Source organism: Mandrillus leucophaeus, unplaced genomic scaffold (genome assembly GCF_000951045.1).
Source record: "Mandrillus leucophaeus isolate KB7577 unplaced genomic scaffold, Mleu.le_1.0 Scaffold968, whole genome shotgun sequence".
Classification (NCBI taxonomy): Eukaryota; Metazoa; Chordata; class Mammalia; order Primates; family Cercopithecidae; genus Mandrillus; species Mandrillus leucophaeus.
In genome coordinates, this window is record NW_012110563.1 from 280,963 (window position 1) to 298,599 (window position 17,637).

At 35.0% G+C, this 17,637-nt stretch overlaps 2 protein-coding genes across 2 annotated transcripts in view; both read left to right on the forward strand.

Moving 5' to 3' along the window:
• Window positions 1-839: 839 nt before the first annotated feature.
• On the forward strand, window positions 840-2,317 carry LOC105532541 (dnaJ homolog subfamily C member 8). Its single transcript, XM_011970713.1, has one exon. The coding sequence runs from the start codon at window positions 861-863 to the stop codon at window positions 1,620-1,622; it is 762 nt and encodes a 253-aa protein (XP_011826103.1). The 5' UTR covers window positions 840-860; the 3' UTR covers window positions 1,623-2,317.
• A 2,335-nt stretch (window positions 2,318-4,652) lies between these two features.
• The window catches only part of HCN1 (hyperpolarization activated cyclic nucleotide gated potassium channel 1), a 382,647-nt gene continuing 369,662 nt past the window's right edge, over window positions 4,653-17,637 (forward strand). Inside the window, exons 1-2 of the mRNA XM_011970716.1 lie at window positions 4,653-4,723; window positions 12,318-12,741. Coding sequence (XP_011826106.1) covers window positions 4,653-4,723; window positions 12,318-12,741 — 495 coding nt within the window. The remainder of the gene's footprint in view (window positions 4,724-12,317; window positions 12,742-17,637) is intronic.

Consider the following 17,637-nt stretch of genomic DNA (forward strand, 5'->3'; position numbering starts at 1 on the left):
TGTACTATTTTATAAGACATTATGGATTTGTTCTTGTTCTCTTGAGGATTAGGCTGTATCTAGTTCTCTTTGGAGGAATAGTGCCAAGCCTAGGAAGCAGCACATATTTGTTGACAAATTAATATTTGTGCCATGATAAATATGCAACCCCAGGAACTCTGTAGCAAATGCTGTCTTTAAATTTCTTTAATACCAGAACTTACTTAAAAGATGACCAATTGATTTTTGGAAACCCAGAGTACCTATGGTGTGCAATTTATGAACATGTCTTAAATTCTTTTTTAGTCATATTTAACTGCTTCATATTAGGCATATTAGGTCTTCATTTTTTGGGGGGTCCTTGAGGGAAGTATTTGCATATAGTATGTGTATGCATTTCTCACAGTACTTAGAACAATACCTGCTGTGTACATATTTTTTGAAATTATTATAATGTAACTATTTGGAGAGAGTATTTGATACTACATTTGACTCTTGCTTCCCAAGTGTTTTTTTGTATTTAGAGCATCTGAACTGACTTTGCTCAATGCACTGGTGAGATATCTTTGTGGGCTAAGGCAGAAATAATTCAGAAATCCCTTTCGAAACAGGTGATCTCCTAACTCCTCTGTTTAGAAGTTGTGTGCTATTATATGGGCATAAGGACAGGGGAGCTATCACTTTGAGCCTCTGGGAATGTAGGTAAACTCTCAGTGGCTTCTATATCGAAAGACATAGAGACCAAAGGCCAGACATTGAGCTGTGCCTATAGCATCGTAGCCCATTCCCCTTCTCTTGTGAAAACAGTTACGTAAATTACCTGCTCAGATAGGTGACTGATAAGAATAGGTGGTGGGTCACGTGGTGGCTGGGCCGGGGAAATGGCAGCTTCAGGAGAGAGCGGGACTTCGGGCAGCGGAGGCAGCACGGAGGAAGCCTTTATGACCTTCTACAGTGAGGTGAAACAAATAGAGAAAAGAGACTCGGTTCTAGTATCGAAAAATCAGATTGAAATACTGACCCGTCCTGGTTCCTCTTACTTCAATTTGAACCCATTTGAGGTTCTTCAGATAGATCCTGAAGTTACAGATGAGGAAATAAAAAAGAGGTTTCGGCAGTTATCCATCTTGGTGCATCCTGACAAAAATCAAGATGATGCTGACAGAGCACAAAAGGCTTTTGAAGCTGTGGACAAAGCTTACAAGTTGCTACTGGATCAGGAGCAAAAGAAGAGGGCCCTGGATGTAATTCAGGCAGGAAAAGAATACGTGGAACACACTGTGAAAGAGCGAAAAAAACAGTTAAAGAAGGAAGGAAAACCTACAATTGTAGAGGAGGATGATCCTGAACTGTTCAAACAAGCTGTATATAAACAGACAATGAAACTCTTTGCTGAGCTGGAAATTAAAAGGAAAGAGAGAGAAGCCAAAGAGATGCATGAAAGGAAACGACAAAGGGAAGAAGAGATTGAAGCTCAAGAAAAAGCCAAATGGGAAAGAGAGTGGCAGAAAAACTTTGAGGAAAGTCGAGATGGTCGTATGGACAGCTGGCGAAACTTCCAAGCCAATACAAAGGGGAAGAAAGAGAAGAAAAATCGGACCTTCCTGAGACCACCAAAAGTAAAAATGGAGCAGCGTGAGTGACCACCCAGGTCACAGGCACAGAACCTTCCCCCTGCTATCTCCCTTCCTGCTTCGAAGGACTCATTCTTTCCTCCCACTTCCACCCCAACATAGAGTAGAATTTGCTTTTTAGTCCATTTTGTTTTCAATACAATTTAATATTGATCAGAGTAATTCTTTTGTACATTGAAATGAGGAGCTTGGTTTAAAAAAAGACCTTCCCCTCTCCCTGCCCCTAGAACAACCAGGACTGGAAGGTGCCACCATTGGTGCTGCCTTCTCTTCCCACAGCCTGTAACTCAGCGTTTTGTACTTCACTGAATTGTGATGGTTAGAAACTTCGTGGATAGTTTGTGGAAATCATCCGATTAAACATATTGCTTAAAATGGTGTTGCTGTGACTTCAGAGACAAGCCTGGAAGGGGCACCTTAGGAAGTCCCTTTGCTTCAGTTGCTCGCTTCTGGGTGTGCTCCCTTCGAAGGCCCAGATGAGACAGGGAACACTTGTCGGCACACAGAGTGGCATCTGATGCCCTGATGCCCTGCAGTGTTTGGCATGTGCCCCCGTCTACTGACCAATCAGTGTGGCATGAGGTCCACGCCACCCAAACCTTTCACTTTCCAAAGAGCTAGCCGTCCTCCACCCAGTACCATGTCCTAGCCTGTCTGCATTTGTTAGTGGTAATATTCTTTATGTATAACAAATTTTTATACCCCCCCCCCAAAAAAAAAGAATAGGTGGTGGAAGTATTGTCATTGCTTCTCTACTAAGTGTACGATTTTTTAAAAGACTTCTCTTAAATTCTTAAATTATTTATCTGAATATGTTGGAAAGAGTGCAAGTACAGCAATTGGTCTTGGGTTCAAAATCAACTTGCATAATTTTCTGCTTACAAGAATTTAAGAAATATCCTTAATTAGATGGTTTTGATTTTCCTCTTTTCAAACTTAGACAAGGTTGCATACTTCTTTGGTTCTTTGAGTATCAAACAAGACCATGTCTTTAAAGTGTTTATTAGCTAATAAATATTTTATTTATTAGTTGACACTTTATTTAATATTAAATACTTTATTTCCCTAATGCTGCCTCCTTAATATTCAGTAAGATAAATTGTTATATCTAGAAATCAGGATCATTAACACATTCCAAAGCTTCCATAAAACATGGACATTTTAAAGACTGAAGGGCACAATTACGTGTTTGATTTTGTACTGTCCATCACACCTGCAAACTGGAAAAATAATCCCAATGATATGTATGGCATTGGCAGCTTACATATTAATAAAGAGGATAAAGATTCTTTGACATCTGTAGAGTAACAAGAAACACAGGGAGGTGACTTATATTATCAGCAAGAGGAAAAATAAACTGGATGGTTTGAAAATATGCAATGTAGTGGGAGGATTACAATAGCAATGAGGGAAGAATCCATCGGAAATTAAAACTCCAAACTTGAATAAACTTTAACTTAGCCATGTAATTAGACAGAAAATAATTTAATCACTATTTTCTTTTCATAATTTCACAGTGGTTGGATGAAAGTATATCAGCAAATATAAAGCTGTGTGTCACAGTCATTCAGTTGACTGTGTGACTTTTGAATGAAGACATTCAAAATAAAATATCTTCAATATGTATGTCATGGGACTGTCTTATCAGTAAGATAACCAACTGTCAATATTATTTTTGTCCTTCTTTAGAAACAGCTAAAACATAGACCTCAGTTTACTGAATTGTATACAAGAATGAATGGTACTTGAATACATTTTTGTTGAGAATGACATGACCACTGACAGTATTTTTGCTTTCCTTAGAGGAATAAATTGTTAAGACTTAGAAGCAGGAAATGAAATTTAAAAACCACTCAATTGTCCATCAAATGAAAATACTTAGAAATTAAGGAGTAGTTTTAGATTAAACTTCTTGAAGAGGTCTAAATTTAAACACCGGGAGCTATTTTATACATTATTTCTAAATAATTTAAATTAAGGATTTTTTAAATGGAAAATCTACATGACATTATAAAGACAGAATGCTGCAGGATAGATGTTCTTAATACCCAGGGAGTTCTGTTCCAGTCTGTATCCTTTAATAAAAGATATAGACTTACAGAAATATAATTCATGGGTTATATTTAGGGGGGAACAGATGTTTGGATTCTGCAAAGTGAAACTTGTGGCCTTCATTTGAAATGATTTTCAATGAAGATACAATGTAAGTCCTGTTGAATGATATCTCTGTTCCTGTTGTCTAAAGCAAGAAGATTAAAACAGTTTAAAAACATGCATCATAATTCTACCATTTGAGGAGAAATAAAGGCTTATACCTGATTAATTTTGAAATCATCCAGAAGAACAAATGATCATATTTATTTTTAACTGGAATTGTGTAATGCTTTTATAAACCCGCATTAACACAGATACTAATTTGGAATTTGATCATTGGGAAATCAGCAGTATGTATACCATTTGCTAGGCAATTTAAAGATGATTGGCATTTAATTTGGCTAGAAATAAGGGCTAAAGCAGTATTTTTGGAGACTATTTATTAAGCAGTCTTTATCAAATTATTGTTGACATCATATTATGGCAGAGTATTCATTGTTCAGTAGTAGATGTGCTCAGATACTGAAAATCACGTAGAGAAATTAGGATAGGCATTTGGGACAAGAGGAGATCAACTCCAACTGGGATGGAGATCAGGTAAAAGGGAGTTCTGTGAAGGAACTGGAATTTATTCGACTGTTGAAGTAATATCAGGCAATGTAGAGGTTGAGTTTGGGTTTAGGAAAAGGAAATCCCAGTTGTCATTTTGGGGTGAGGGATGGCAAAGATGATGACTCTGAAAAAGGGTCTTTTAAATTTAGCTTGGGACTTTGTATGTGAAAAATGCAAGATACCGAATTGGGACATACTTAAGAGGATTTTAATGGTTACATTTCATTTTGCAAGCAATAGGAAATTCTAGTGGATATAAATAGGAGGCAATTTACTAGGGCAGATAGAAACTGGAAAATTACAAAACATAATGATATAAGAACTCCATCCAGGATGATGACAATGGAACAAAATGAAAAGCTGAATTTGAAAACTTGTATTAGGGGAGATATAGAGCTGGGCAGGTAATCAAATGCCAGAGCTGGGCAGAGAGAGGAGTCAGGGACAATTCTGAAGTTTTATGCATAGTGGGTGGATGAAAGAAAAAAAGCTATATTATAATGAACAGAAATAAAAATATCAGGTGAATTATTTTGAGACTAAAAGATTAATTAGTCTAAATTTAAGTCTAGTGGGATGACTATTCTATCGGGAAATTTGGAAGCCACTAACTATACAATGCCTAACTTCATCATAGAGGTTAAAGCCAGTGATCGATTTGAGAACCATTTACATTAACATATTAGTTAAACATGTGCAAGTTGGTGAACATGAAGGAGAGAGTGAATAGAAGGAAGAAGTTAAGTAGAATTGCGTCATGTAGAATGCCCACATTGTTAATGTGTAGGAGTCAGATAAGAATTGAGAAAAATGAGTTTATGCTAATACAGAAATATGAGTGAGGAATTATTATAATGTAGAATCATAGAAATCAAAAATTTGAGAGAGTTTCAAGTAGGAGAGGTGAGCAGCTATAGTTGTAAAATTCCACAAAGAAGAGTATGTGAAGCAATATAAGATTTTTAATATTGACAAAAGATTAACACACAATAAAAAATACAGTTTCAGGAGAAGGGGGAAATAGACAAAACATGTTTACTTTTGCTTGGATTGGTAGACAACTTAATACTTTCATAGGTTTTAAATTTCTATTTCATTAGCTTAATTTAATAAACCATTTTCATGAGTAACTAAAACAATGCACCACCCACACATCTCATGTTCTCATTGGATAAATTGCTAGTTTATTGGAAGGCATCTAAATGCCTTTAGATATAGTCTAACATTTTTTATTCATAACTTAGGCTGAACTTTCCCTTAAATACGATCATTTTGCAAGGGTTTACTATGTTAAGAAAGTGAGCATATTTCCATTCCAAATTGCCTATGTTTGAGTTGTCTGTATTTTTAAAATATATTTCCTTCCCTCCCTCCATGGATAATAAATCTGTCCTTGTGAGACATCAAGGCATTAGACCAAGTAGCAGACCTGGCCAATGAAACTTTTTTGCAAAGTTTCTAAATACCTATCTTTTACAAAATATCTATCCCAGTGTGAATCTTAGTATTAAGAGGACTGGGAAGAGGACCTTGCATTTAAGAGAAGGTACTTTATGGTAGTTTTCAAAACATGTGTACCCAATCATCAGGCTATTAGATTTTAAACATTGAATCAGTTTTAAATAAAATTTGGGACATTATTTTGAGGACTATTGTTGTTATAAAAATTAAATCCAGCTGGGTATTTATTTGCTTATTTATTTATTTATGCAGATTGATAAATAAGTTGTTACAAACATGTACTCAATTCATGTTTCATATTTATAAAATAATTGATATCAAGAGGCATTCTTCTAAATACAATGGTCCAAACTGTTTTACTGCAGCTAATGATGTTTATTAATCTCTCAGAGTACCACTAATTTTCAAACCCATGACAGTTCACAGAAGCAGCACACTATGGCTGTATATCAGCCAAAGAAGTGCTATATTTCATGAGAAGTTATCAAAAGTGTTTATCTTTTGGGAATTCTATTTCTTTCTTTTAGAAGTGAATCTTAAGTGTGAGTTGATGGGACAGGTTTATGACATCATTTGACTTTGACTGTAGATAAAATAGGAGCATCTGTAAATCTGGTACCATGTCAGGAAATTAACTGGAAATCTTTTTATTCGATTCTGCTTAATGACAAATATTTATTTCTCCATAGAGAAGGGAGAAAAGAATTTTTCATTCAATATTTAGAGAGAATATTGTAAATACAAGCACCTCTAGTAGTAGTAAAATATGGCGATTATTTAAATCTCATTAAAGCTTTAGGTTAGAAATGTCTGACATCAGGCTGTTTCAAGTAGAGCAGATAACGTAAGCAACGGGGGCTGGGGAACCTTAAGAAGAGTGGGAAGTTCTTGTTAGGAAAAAGGAGGAGTTCTCCTTATCACAAGCCTTAGAGGGTTGCATGTGGGTAGAGAAAAAAATGTATGACTGAATTTGAAATTCTTCTTGATTTAATATCATGGACTAATCTTTACAATGCCACTTTCTCTCTTCTAAAAATCTGTAGGGAGTGTATCACTCTACATAAAAAATAAGTGGCCTATGAAAATTATTTTATTAGTAGTTAATATTATACGTATGAGTGATAATATATTATTTTATTTAGCTTATTTTGTATATTTCCAGTAAAAAAGGTAAAATAGTTACCTAGATTATGACTTTGCTGTACTTATCATTAGTTTTCCAGTGAGTGTCCTCTCTGCTTTGCTGGTATTTCAGAGAAAGGAAGTTTCTACATAACAGTTTCTTTCTCCACCCCCTTCAGTTGATGGGGATTTATTATAAGGAAGGAGAAATAAGTAAAGAGTCATATCATTGTTGATGTCAGGCTTTGCGGAGAACTGGCACCTTATTCAGGATACCACAGAGATTCCAGTGTAAGATAGAGCTCTGAAGCTATCATTTTTGGGTCGTGGCTTCTCTTCATACAGGTTCTATATGCTACACTTTGCATACACTATTTCTTGTAGTCCTCACACAGAGTAACTCTAAGGGTAGTAGAAAAAATGGAAGTTTATGGCAACTAAATATCTTGCTCCAAATCATCCAGTTCGTGAAGCTAGGATTTTAACTCTGGTCTGCCCTCAAAGTCCAACCAAGTTCTTTTACAAATATCTGGGACAGGATGAACATGTAGAGGACTATGTGCTCACAAACCAGACGTTCTCAGTAAGTCCTGCTCTTGCAAACGAAGCAGGGCGTTCCCGATAAGTCCTGCTCTTGCAAATGAAGCAGGGCCTTCCTTCCCTGCAAACAGGGAGGACAAAGGAGCCAGCTGCAAACAGCAGACCCTGGGGGCTTGTTTATGTGTAAACATCTTGAAAATCCAGAAAGTCAGGGAAAGGTCAGAAAAAAAAATGTGTCTTATGACTTGGCAACATTCCACAAATGACTGTATAAAATAAAGGAGAGTGCGCCATTCGGGGCGGCTGCCATGTTTGTCTTGTCTTGTGGTGTCTTGTGTGTTCATTCCTTTGTTTAGGAAACACGCGGACCCCAACAGAACAGAAGTAGATAGATTATATGATATGTAAAATTGTCTCAAATACACAACTCTTTTTTTTTTTTTTAGATATCTAACCTAAGAGCATATTTCTAACCTGTTTCCTATTTTATTTATTTTAATGTATTCTGTAGTAAAAATGAAAATCCTCAATAAGTAAAATCCAGATCTATATGCAGGACAAATTAGGAAATCATTGTTTACTTTGTTAATGGCTCTTTGGCTTATTATAAAAAGTTTTCTTTAAATATCCCCCATTAAAGTGTATGTTTTCATTAAAAATCCAATTAATAAATATTCTTAATTTGCTGTCTTAGATGCTATCTTATAGCAGAAAATAAATAGAAGAGAATAAACAGTTTTGAATTTTAAATAACTTAAATCAGTAATGATGGAAAAAACACATACGAATAAAAAATAAATTAGGAAGCATGTTGAAAATATATGCTGCTCTGGAGGTTGTAAAAAAAAAAAACTAACAAATGAGGGGAAAGAAGGATGAATAAAAAAAGCACATGTGATTTTTAGGGCAGTGAAACTACTCATATGTATACATGTCACTATGTATTTGCCCAAACCATAGAATGTACACCAACAGTGAATCCTAACATAAACTGTGGGCTCTGGGTGATAATGAGGTATCAGTGTAAGTTCATCATTTGTAACAATTTTTTTTTTATGGTGGGGGATGTTGATATTGGGGAGGGACTATACATGTCTAGGGGCAGGGGCTATATGAGAAATCTCTGTACACTCAGCTCAAGTTTTCCATGAACCTAAAACTATTCTGAAAATAAAGTCTACTAAAACAAAAATAATAATAATAAAAAAACTCACAAAAAATCTAAGAAACTCATTGCCAGAATGGGATTTGAGGGAGAAGTAGAATGCTGTTAGGTAGAAAAATAGCTGGGATGGAAGTAATCATATCTCCTGTATGTGTACCCAGATAGGCATGAGGGCAAAGCATGAGCAAGTGCTCTCTTGCCTGAGATATGGGATGTTTGTCCTCAATTGTTAAAAGAGGGGGCTGGAAAGGCAGGAGGAGGCGATATCACGGAGTGCTTTGACAAACAGACTAAGTTGTTTTCATTTAATTGAGAGAGTCATTGCTGTTTGTTGACCTAGCAAATTGATTGTTAGGTAAGTTGCTTCGGGAGTGGTGAGACTTGATTAGAAAGAATAGACAGGAGACTCATGAGGAATTTTAAGTGAAAGGTGGCTCTGCCCAGACCTGAGAAATAATAATGGGAATGGAAGGAGGGGAGAGATAGGAAAGATGATATGGTAATAAAATGTGCAATACATAGAAACTGAGAGTTAAGGAAAAGAAGGAGCTTGGGTATCTTAGACAAATTTTGAGAGTAAAGAGCTAGAAAGAAAGACTCATGGGCAATTAGGTAAGAGATTTTCATGAAGTCAATTTTTAAGAACCCATTTTTTTTTTTTTTTAAAGAAGGTATATTGATTGCACTTCCAGAATAGGTGATGATTGTAATTTTTTTGTTACCTAAGGAATGAATCCATGCTAACTAAAGACAATATTATGTAAGCATATAAAAGCACCTGTGGTTTTGTCTGCAAAATAGAGTCAATGTTACTTTAAAAGGATATTATAGGGTTTAACCTACTGGTATTGAGATATCTAATGGCTTCAGACTATATTAAGTATTGCTAGCAAAAAGCTATAGTGTGGTAAGCATTATTACTGTAATGAAGAATGAACGGTGCTTTCTTTTCATCTCTATTGCTCTGAAGGATGAGATATTAGTTTTCTTTCAAAAAAAAAAAGGCTTCTATCTTAATCACAGAAATGCAAAGATGTCTGTAGAAATGAGTATTTTTCATTAGATTGCTGGGTGCTTCCCACAAAATTGAATTTTTTATGGTAAGTGAGGAAGGGTAAATGGGTACTGACTAGGCCACTGGCATTGTTTGTTACAATTATATGCCAGGCTCTGGGATTAGCATATATCGTTTCATTTAATCTGTAAAACCCTGTATATTTGGTTCTATCATAATCTTCATTGAACAGATTAGAAATTGTAAAATAAAAGAATTTAATTGACTTGTCTCTAAATAAAATAGCTGGTAAGACTTTCTGAATGACGACAGCTGCAGTGGGAATCGTAAAGTGCAAATGGATGAATACAACATACATTTAGGTGTGAGAACTAAACAGCCTTGGTGATCGATTGGATATGGGTTTGAGTAGATTTAGGGCCAGGAGTTATTTAGGATGGCTCCATGGTTTCTGGCTTGCAAATCACATATAGAGTTGTTCCATTCCCTGAGATAGGGTATATGTGGGAATATATGTGGGAGAGGAGATTATGAGTTTGAGCTTAGGCATGCTGTTTGAGATGAGTGTGAGATATGCCAGGAAAGAGATTTAACAGGCTGCTGATTATGAGGATTAGGAGGCTTAGAAGATAGGAATGGATTGATGATAAAGCTTTTGGGGTCATCAGTTACAAATTAATTATTAAAGGCATGGATGGGTGTATAATATTTCTCAAGGACAATGTGTAGGATAGAAGATAAAATGGCTATATGTGACACCCAGGGGAACAACGGCCTTGAAGGGGAGGGCAGAGAGAGAAACTTACAGAAGGGACTTGATAGGGGTGCCTAGAAGTGAAAAATCCTCAGGATACACACAGTTTCATTTTAGAGTTTAGTGATGCCATTTCTTTGTGAAATAGCTGTTACAAGATTGCTCCTCCTCTGCATCTCCCCTCTGTCCTTATTGTGTTGAATGGTACATTTTGCATTTCCATTGTGAGAAGAAGATACAAAACCATTTCGTTTAAACTGCCAGTGCATGTTGTATGACTGACATGGGTATTTGTATACTTGTTTCAAAAATTATAGGCAAGTTTTGGCAGAAATACTGGTGAAATCTTCAAAATGACAAACGCTTATCCTTTACAACATCCTGAGGCTGGAGACAGGGGAGATAGGGCCTATTATAGTTTTTTCTTCAACTACAACTTTTATTTCAGGAGTCATTCATAATTACAGATGATAGTGACTTTGAAAGGTCTATACACATGTATACCTCACCAAAATGTAACTCAAATAGTCTAAGTAGGAGTATTCATGTAAAACAAAAGTATCTTGGTGAACAGACATTTTTTATCATGGAAGTTTATATTGTTTACACAAAACTGCTCAAATAACATACCTATGACTAGGAAAAAGTAACTTATGTTTCTGGAGACATTTCATGATTATACAGTTGTGTTAGCTTTTTTTTTTTTTCATTTTTACAAGTATACACTGTAACAACCATAAATATTTGATTAACAGGAGTGTCAACAGACTGAAAGAACCCTTATAAAAATAACACTATAGTTATGCCAAATGAATTTAGTTGAGCTATATAAACCAGGAATGAAGTTCTCTCTCAATTTTAATATTTCTCTCAATTTTAATTTTAATATTAAAATTTAAATTTTAAATTTTCTGGTTTTTCTCTCAATTTTAATATTCTTATCTCAAAAGAATATTTCAAAAGGTACCTAGTAGTCATAGGCATGTTCAGAATTAAATTAGAAATGTTAAAGATTTTTTTTAGCTGGGCATGGTGGCATGCCTGTAATACCAGCTACTCGGGAGGCTGAAGCAGAAGGAGAATCACTTGAACTCAGGAGGCGGAGGTTTGAGTGAGCTGAGATCATGCCATTGCACTCCAGCCTGGGCAACAGGAGTGAAACTGTCTTTCAAAAACAAACAAACAAACAAACAAACAAAAAAAGAATTTTTTTGGAATAGTAGTGACAATATATTTAAAGTAGTTGTTCAATAAAATAATAATAAAAACGCAAATTTTTTGTAGATTCTAGTTTCAAATATGGAGTAGAACCTGTTCAGTTCTTAGCATCAGACCAAAATTAGTTTTCTTATTTCAAGCAAAAGAAGAATAAAGCATAAAATATTTGGAGTACTGCAAAACTCCAGGGTATTCTAGATTCCATGGCAAACCTAATCTGTATTCCTTGAGATCAATTTGCAGTACTAAAATTTTTAGAGTATCCTATTTATTTCTGTTTTTTTTTTTTTTTTCTAATCTATGATTGGTAAATTGACCATCTAAAATAATTCAAAACATCTTCAAAGAGCCTTCCCAAAGGCTTTCTTACATATCTTCTAATCTTATACTTCTTTGTAGTTTCTGTCTATATTTTGTATTAATTATAAGGCAGGTTGCTTTTTTGCCTTTTTACTAAATAAATATGTTCTTGATTTTATTTGTATAATGCTTCATATCACATAATTTTTAGAATTTCATGATCATAATGCCTTGGTTTAAGAATATATTAATTTTACTTAGATTTAAACATATAGCCATTTAAGGAATTTTTTTTTTTTAAATAAAACCATTTCTTTGTTCTTTTACTTGTTGATCTCACTATATGTCAGCAATAATTTTTCATGGGGGGGATAGGCTCGTTATTTTCTACATCTTAAAATCTGATTTTTTTATTTGTTGTAGGTTTTATTGGGATTTAATAATGCTTATAATGATGGTTGGAAATCTAGTCATCATACCAGTTGGAATCACATTCTTTACAGAGCAAACAACAACACCATGGATTATTTTCAATGTGGCATCAGATACAGTTTTCCTGCTGGACCTGATCATGAATTTTAGGACTGGAACTGTCAACGAAGACAGTTCTGAAATCATCCTGGACCCCAAAGTGATCAAGATGAATTATTTAAAAAGCTGGTTTGTGGTTGACTTCATCTCATCCATCCCAGTGGATTATATCTTTCTTATTGTAGAAAAAGGAATGGATTCAGAAGTTTACAAGACAGCCAGGGCACTTCGCATTGTGAGGTTTACAAAAATTCTCAGTCTCTTGCGTTTATTACGACTTTCAAGGTTAATTAGATACATACATCAATGGGAAGAGGTAAGATGCATCTTTTTCTTTTTTAAAATCTATATCAGAAAATTGTTAATTATGGCTGTTTTACAATGAACAATTACTGTGCTATGCGTAATGAGTTTTATGAAATTCAAGTAGAAAAATGTATTTGACTCCTCTTTTCCATGCATAAGTGATATATTGTATTCATAAAATACATGATCAAATAATGGATTTGAATGAACTAAAAAAATAGCGATCATTTTATGCCAATTTATTATTCTTTAAAATAAATACACTTTAATCAACAATTATTATCCTGATCAATACAACCCCTCTCCCACTTTGGTTTTTTTAAAACCTAATATAAATACATCAAGTACCGTCTTGTTTTTTTTTTTTTTGAGGCGAAGTCTCGCTCTGTCGCCCAGGCTGGATCTCGGCTCACTGCAAGCTCCGCCGCCGCCCAGGTTCACACCATTCTCCTGCCTCAGCCTCCAGAGAAGCTGGGACTACAGGCGCCCGCCACCACACCTGGCTAATTTTTTTTTTTTTTTTTTTTTTTGTATTTTTAGTAGAGAGGGGGTTTCACCGTGTTTGCCAGGATGGTCTCGATCTCCTGACCTCGTGATCCGCCCACCTCTGCCTCCCAAAGTGCTGGGATTACAGGCGTGAGCCACCGCGCCCGACCTGGTACCGTCTTTGATAAAGATGTGTAGGGTCTGATTGCTAATCTGGCACATCGTTAGCTCTATGAGATAGTGTGGTTTTTTGTCTCCTCTAATATTGAAGTTTCATTGAATTCATGCTGGGGTAAAAGAGATTGTTTCTTTATTTCCAAGTTATATATATAATGGCTTTGATTTTAGCGTATTAATTTTGCTCATTGTTATACCTTGCCTATAGTAACTTATTATAATTTCTCCCTATTAGTTCATTTCATAATACTAAAAAAGAACATATTCAAGAGGGACGTTAGTACATAGAAAACACAAAGAGTATAGTGAATAAATGGAGTGAATCTGACCAATCATGGCCCATATTTTGCTGAATAGGGCATATGTTGTTGTTAGACAGTGGGTGAGACCGGAGAGGACTCAGCCGACTGGAGTTTCCAAAGATCTGACTTAAACCATCATCAAGAAAAGGAGTTTATATCCCTGTCTTCAAAGTATGCATATTAACCATTTTGACTTCCTTTTCTTCCTAAGTCTTTTTCTATTAATTATAACCTGAATTTTATTGTCTGCATAAACATAAGAGTCCAAAAGACTTACAGAATACCTAAACCAACACTAATGAGAGTCATATGAAGTCATATACTGGCTATAGATTATTGCTTTGTCCCCTGCAGAAATACTTTTTAGCATTTTTAAGATAAATTATGCTTTTAAATATGTCATAAAATGGAAGTTCTGTTTGATTTCTGTGAGGCGGTAGCAGTGTTTTTGTGTGTGCTTGACAGTGACATTTTGGTTCACAGGATTTCAGGAAATGACATGCAATAATAAAACACTGCATAACGCACTGATAAAAAGGCATAAAAATGGATCATTCTTAAATATAGATATGGGATATATTTAAAATCAAATGAAGCACATTTGAGAAATCAGATTCATCTTGTAATTTTTCTCTACATAGCACATTCCATCTAAAATGGAAGAAATGTTCAGTTCTCAAAGCTTTTTAATGCTAATTTGAGATTAATACCAAACCAAGATGATTCTTGCTAGTAATTGCAATATTTATTGAAGGCTTATTACATGTCAACTAGTATGTTCTTTACATATATTAGCTCACTGAATCTTCCTAACAACACAATGATGTAAATATAATTATTGTCATCATTTTACAGATGAGAACAATTAAATACAATAAGGTAACTTGTCCAGATTCATAGAACTAGTAAGAAGTGGAGCTGGGATTCCAAACTTGGCAATCAGACTTACCAGCCAGTGTTCTTAACTGCAAAACTATATCGGTTCTTACTATGACATATACTGCTTTTGTTATAAATATCTTAATATTCTACCATTTTATAGACTGTCTAAGAAATTATAGGGAACTTTTCTTAAATAAGACTGTGGGCCATGCAATGCAACAGAGTTGAATAGTACCTCTTGAAACAAGGCCACAGAAAAATATTTTAACAAATATCCTGTGAGAGGAAAGTCACTGATATAAATATCCAGTCAATTAAAAATACAGTAGCAATGTGACTATTTTTAATATCTTGTGGTTTTAGCCCAGTTACTAGAGAATGGCAGCAGGATAAACAGATGGCATCCTATCACATAAAATGGCAGGCTATGTGGTCATGGAAGAGTATACTCCTTAACACCAATGTCCTTTGGCTTCTGGCAGTAATCACAGGCACCTAGATCTGTGTAACATGCTGTGTTTTAAAGATGCCGTGATAAAATTTAGGAACACCAGCTCACTGCTATCATTATTGTAAAATGCAATTTAATATGCACTTACAGACATTTGGTAACCAAGCACATTCAGGCTAGAGTTGTGAGTTGGCAACATGTTTCTTATAAATAAATGAGCTTGGTAATAAATGAACCATAAGCCCATTTAGGTGAAGAATGTTTTCTTGATTATATGATACCCCATACAATATCATATATCTTGGGTATTTAATGCCCATTAGTAATCCTGTTCAACAGGGAAGAAACAGAGTCATAATCCAGAATGTAATACAAATTCATCTTTCCATCACCTACATGTTTCTAACCATAATCACCAAGAAATTTGAATGATTCCAAAACTGGAAATCTCTCTACCTGATTTTTGTAAATGCCACCAGGATGTATTTACAAGTAGAAATACAACAAATAAATCAGAAAAAGTAGCTCTTTGAGCTTTTGCAATAAGAATGCAGAGGAAGATGTGAGTTCACCCACATGTCTTTGGTTCTGAGTGTTTTAGTACCAAGCTGGCTAATGCTAAATTCAGCAAATTTGGGGAAGTAATGTGTGAAGTCTGGAAGCTGCCACTGTTCTAAATGAATCATTCCTGAGGAAAGCTGCTGCCTTCTATAGGAAGCTGCTTCCATCTTCAACAATACATTTTTTTTTTTTCTGGACTGAATTAGTTCAACTGAAAAACAAGAAGAAGCTCTGATGCCAAATAAATTAGAAAAATATTATGAATCAGATACAGAAGCTTTAAAATTTTGTGCTTATGTTATTATCATTACTAAAGCTGAATTAGTGGTTAATACAGGAGGAAATAGCTGATTTGAGCAACTAATTTATGAAACACATGGTGTTAAGAAGTGAGGAGGGAAGTTGTTTTCGTGAGTCAGTTATAAGATCAATAGATTTGGGATGTAAAAATAGCTTTCTGTGACATTACACTGAAACTTTGTATATATTGCCAGGTGAGATAAAAATCAGAGACAATTTAGATAAATCAAGCCAGAAATTTCTTTTCATGTAGTAGCTAGAAAACTGAGGTGAATCTTTCCCATTTTTACATTTGGGTTTAAAAAACTATTATTTGAGTCAGCATTGTCGTTGTTGTTATTATTAAATATAATAAATAAGACAGTTATCCAAGCCAGACTGCTATTTCATAACCTATCACAAGGGGAACAAATTCAGTGTGATCCTCCTAAAAGAGACATACGGTGAGGAAATCCCTGGAAATTAAATGGAATATGTGACAATCACAAGCCACTGAAGAGATAAAGAGAGATTAAGAGCTTAGCGAATAGGAGATTATTCAGTGTGTAAAGGTGAAGAGTTCCTTTACAGCTGCTGATCTCAGTCATTTTATCGACAGGAGATGACCTTCGAAATTTTTTAGAGGTTTAGGAAATATTAATTGCAAATAGAAATGCTACTCTGTAATGATTATCTCTTTGTAAGACGTAACGTCATAGATAAAGCATAAATTATTCTTAATTTTAGAAAGTGGGAAATGCATCATTATATAATAACTATGGCTTTGGAATATATAGCTTTAAGATTTTACTTTTTATTCATCATTTCCCATCTCCCCAATCTCCCTTGTATAGAACTGGGACATAATACAATTAATTAAATACATTTTGGGACAGGAAAGAAGGCCTATGGTTTTGATCTTACATATCTATCGCAATTTCAGATGAATAATGTGTCTTGAACATTTCAATGCTTGTCTTGAAACCAATATTAGATTTTTATACTGGCTTAGAGATAGTTTTATATACAAATTATGTATACCAACAGAACAGTGATAAGGAAATTTATTCCATAGGGAGCTAATGCAGATTACAGTTTCTGTCTTTGGTTAATTTTAGCATTCAAATTGGTGTAGAGTAGAAACTAACTCTTACTATAAATTGCCTATCTATAATTATACAATGCATATTCTAATTACTTTTATATTTTAAAAAACACATAGGATTCTAAGACTTGCCATAAGCAAACAGCAGAATTTTCCCAAACCTGCCCTGTACCAGAACTTAGAGAACCTCCATATTGCTTATCACATCAAATCTGTGTTTCCTTGCTGTGCCTTCAAAGCTCTCCAGCACATTCTTCCCTGGTCTTACCATCGTCACTTCATATTTGCACCCAACTCTTTCCTGTTTGTTTTTGTTTCAGTTTTACAGTGCTGCTTGCAGGAAATGATTCTTTCTGCTTCTATAATTTTATTCCTGCTACATCTCTGATTTGGAAAGCCTTTTTTTTTTCTATCACTCCTTTAAAAATCAGACTTAAGGCCAGATGCAGTGGATCACCTGAGGTCAGGAGTTTGAGGCCAGCCTGGCCAACATGGTGAAACCCTGTGTCTACTAAAAAAAATATATGTATACACACACACACATATATATAAATTAACCAGGCATGGTGGTGGGCGCCTGTAATCCCATCTTCTCAGGAGGCTGAGGCAGGAGAACAGCTTGAACCCAGGAGGCGGAGGTTGCAGTGAGCTACGATCGTGCCA

Excerpts from the sequence above, each read along its gene's own strand:
- LOC105532541 (XM_011970713.1), top strand. The coding sequence starts at position 861 with ATGGCAGCTTCAGGAGAGAGCGGGACTTCGGGCAGCGGAGGCAGCACG.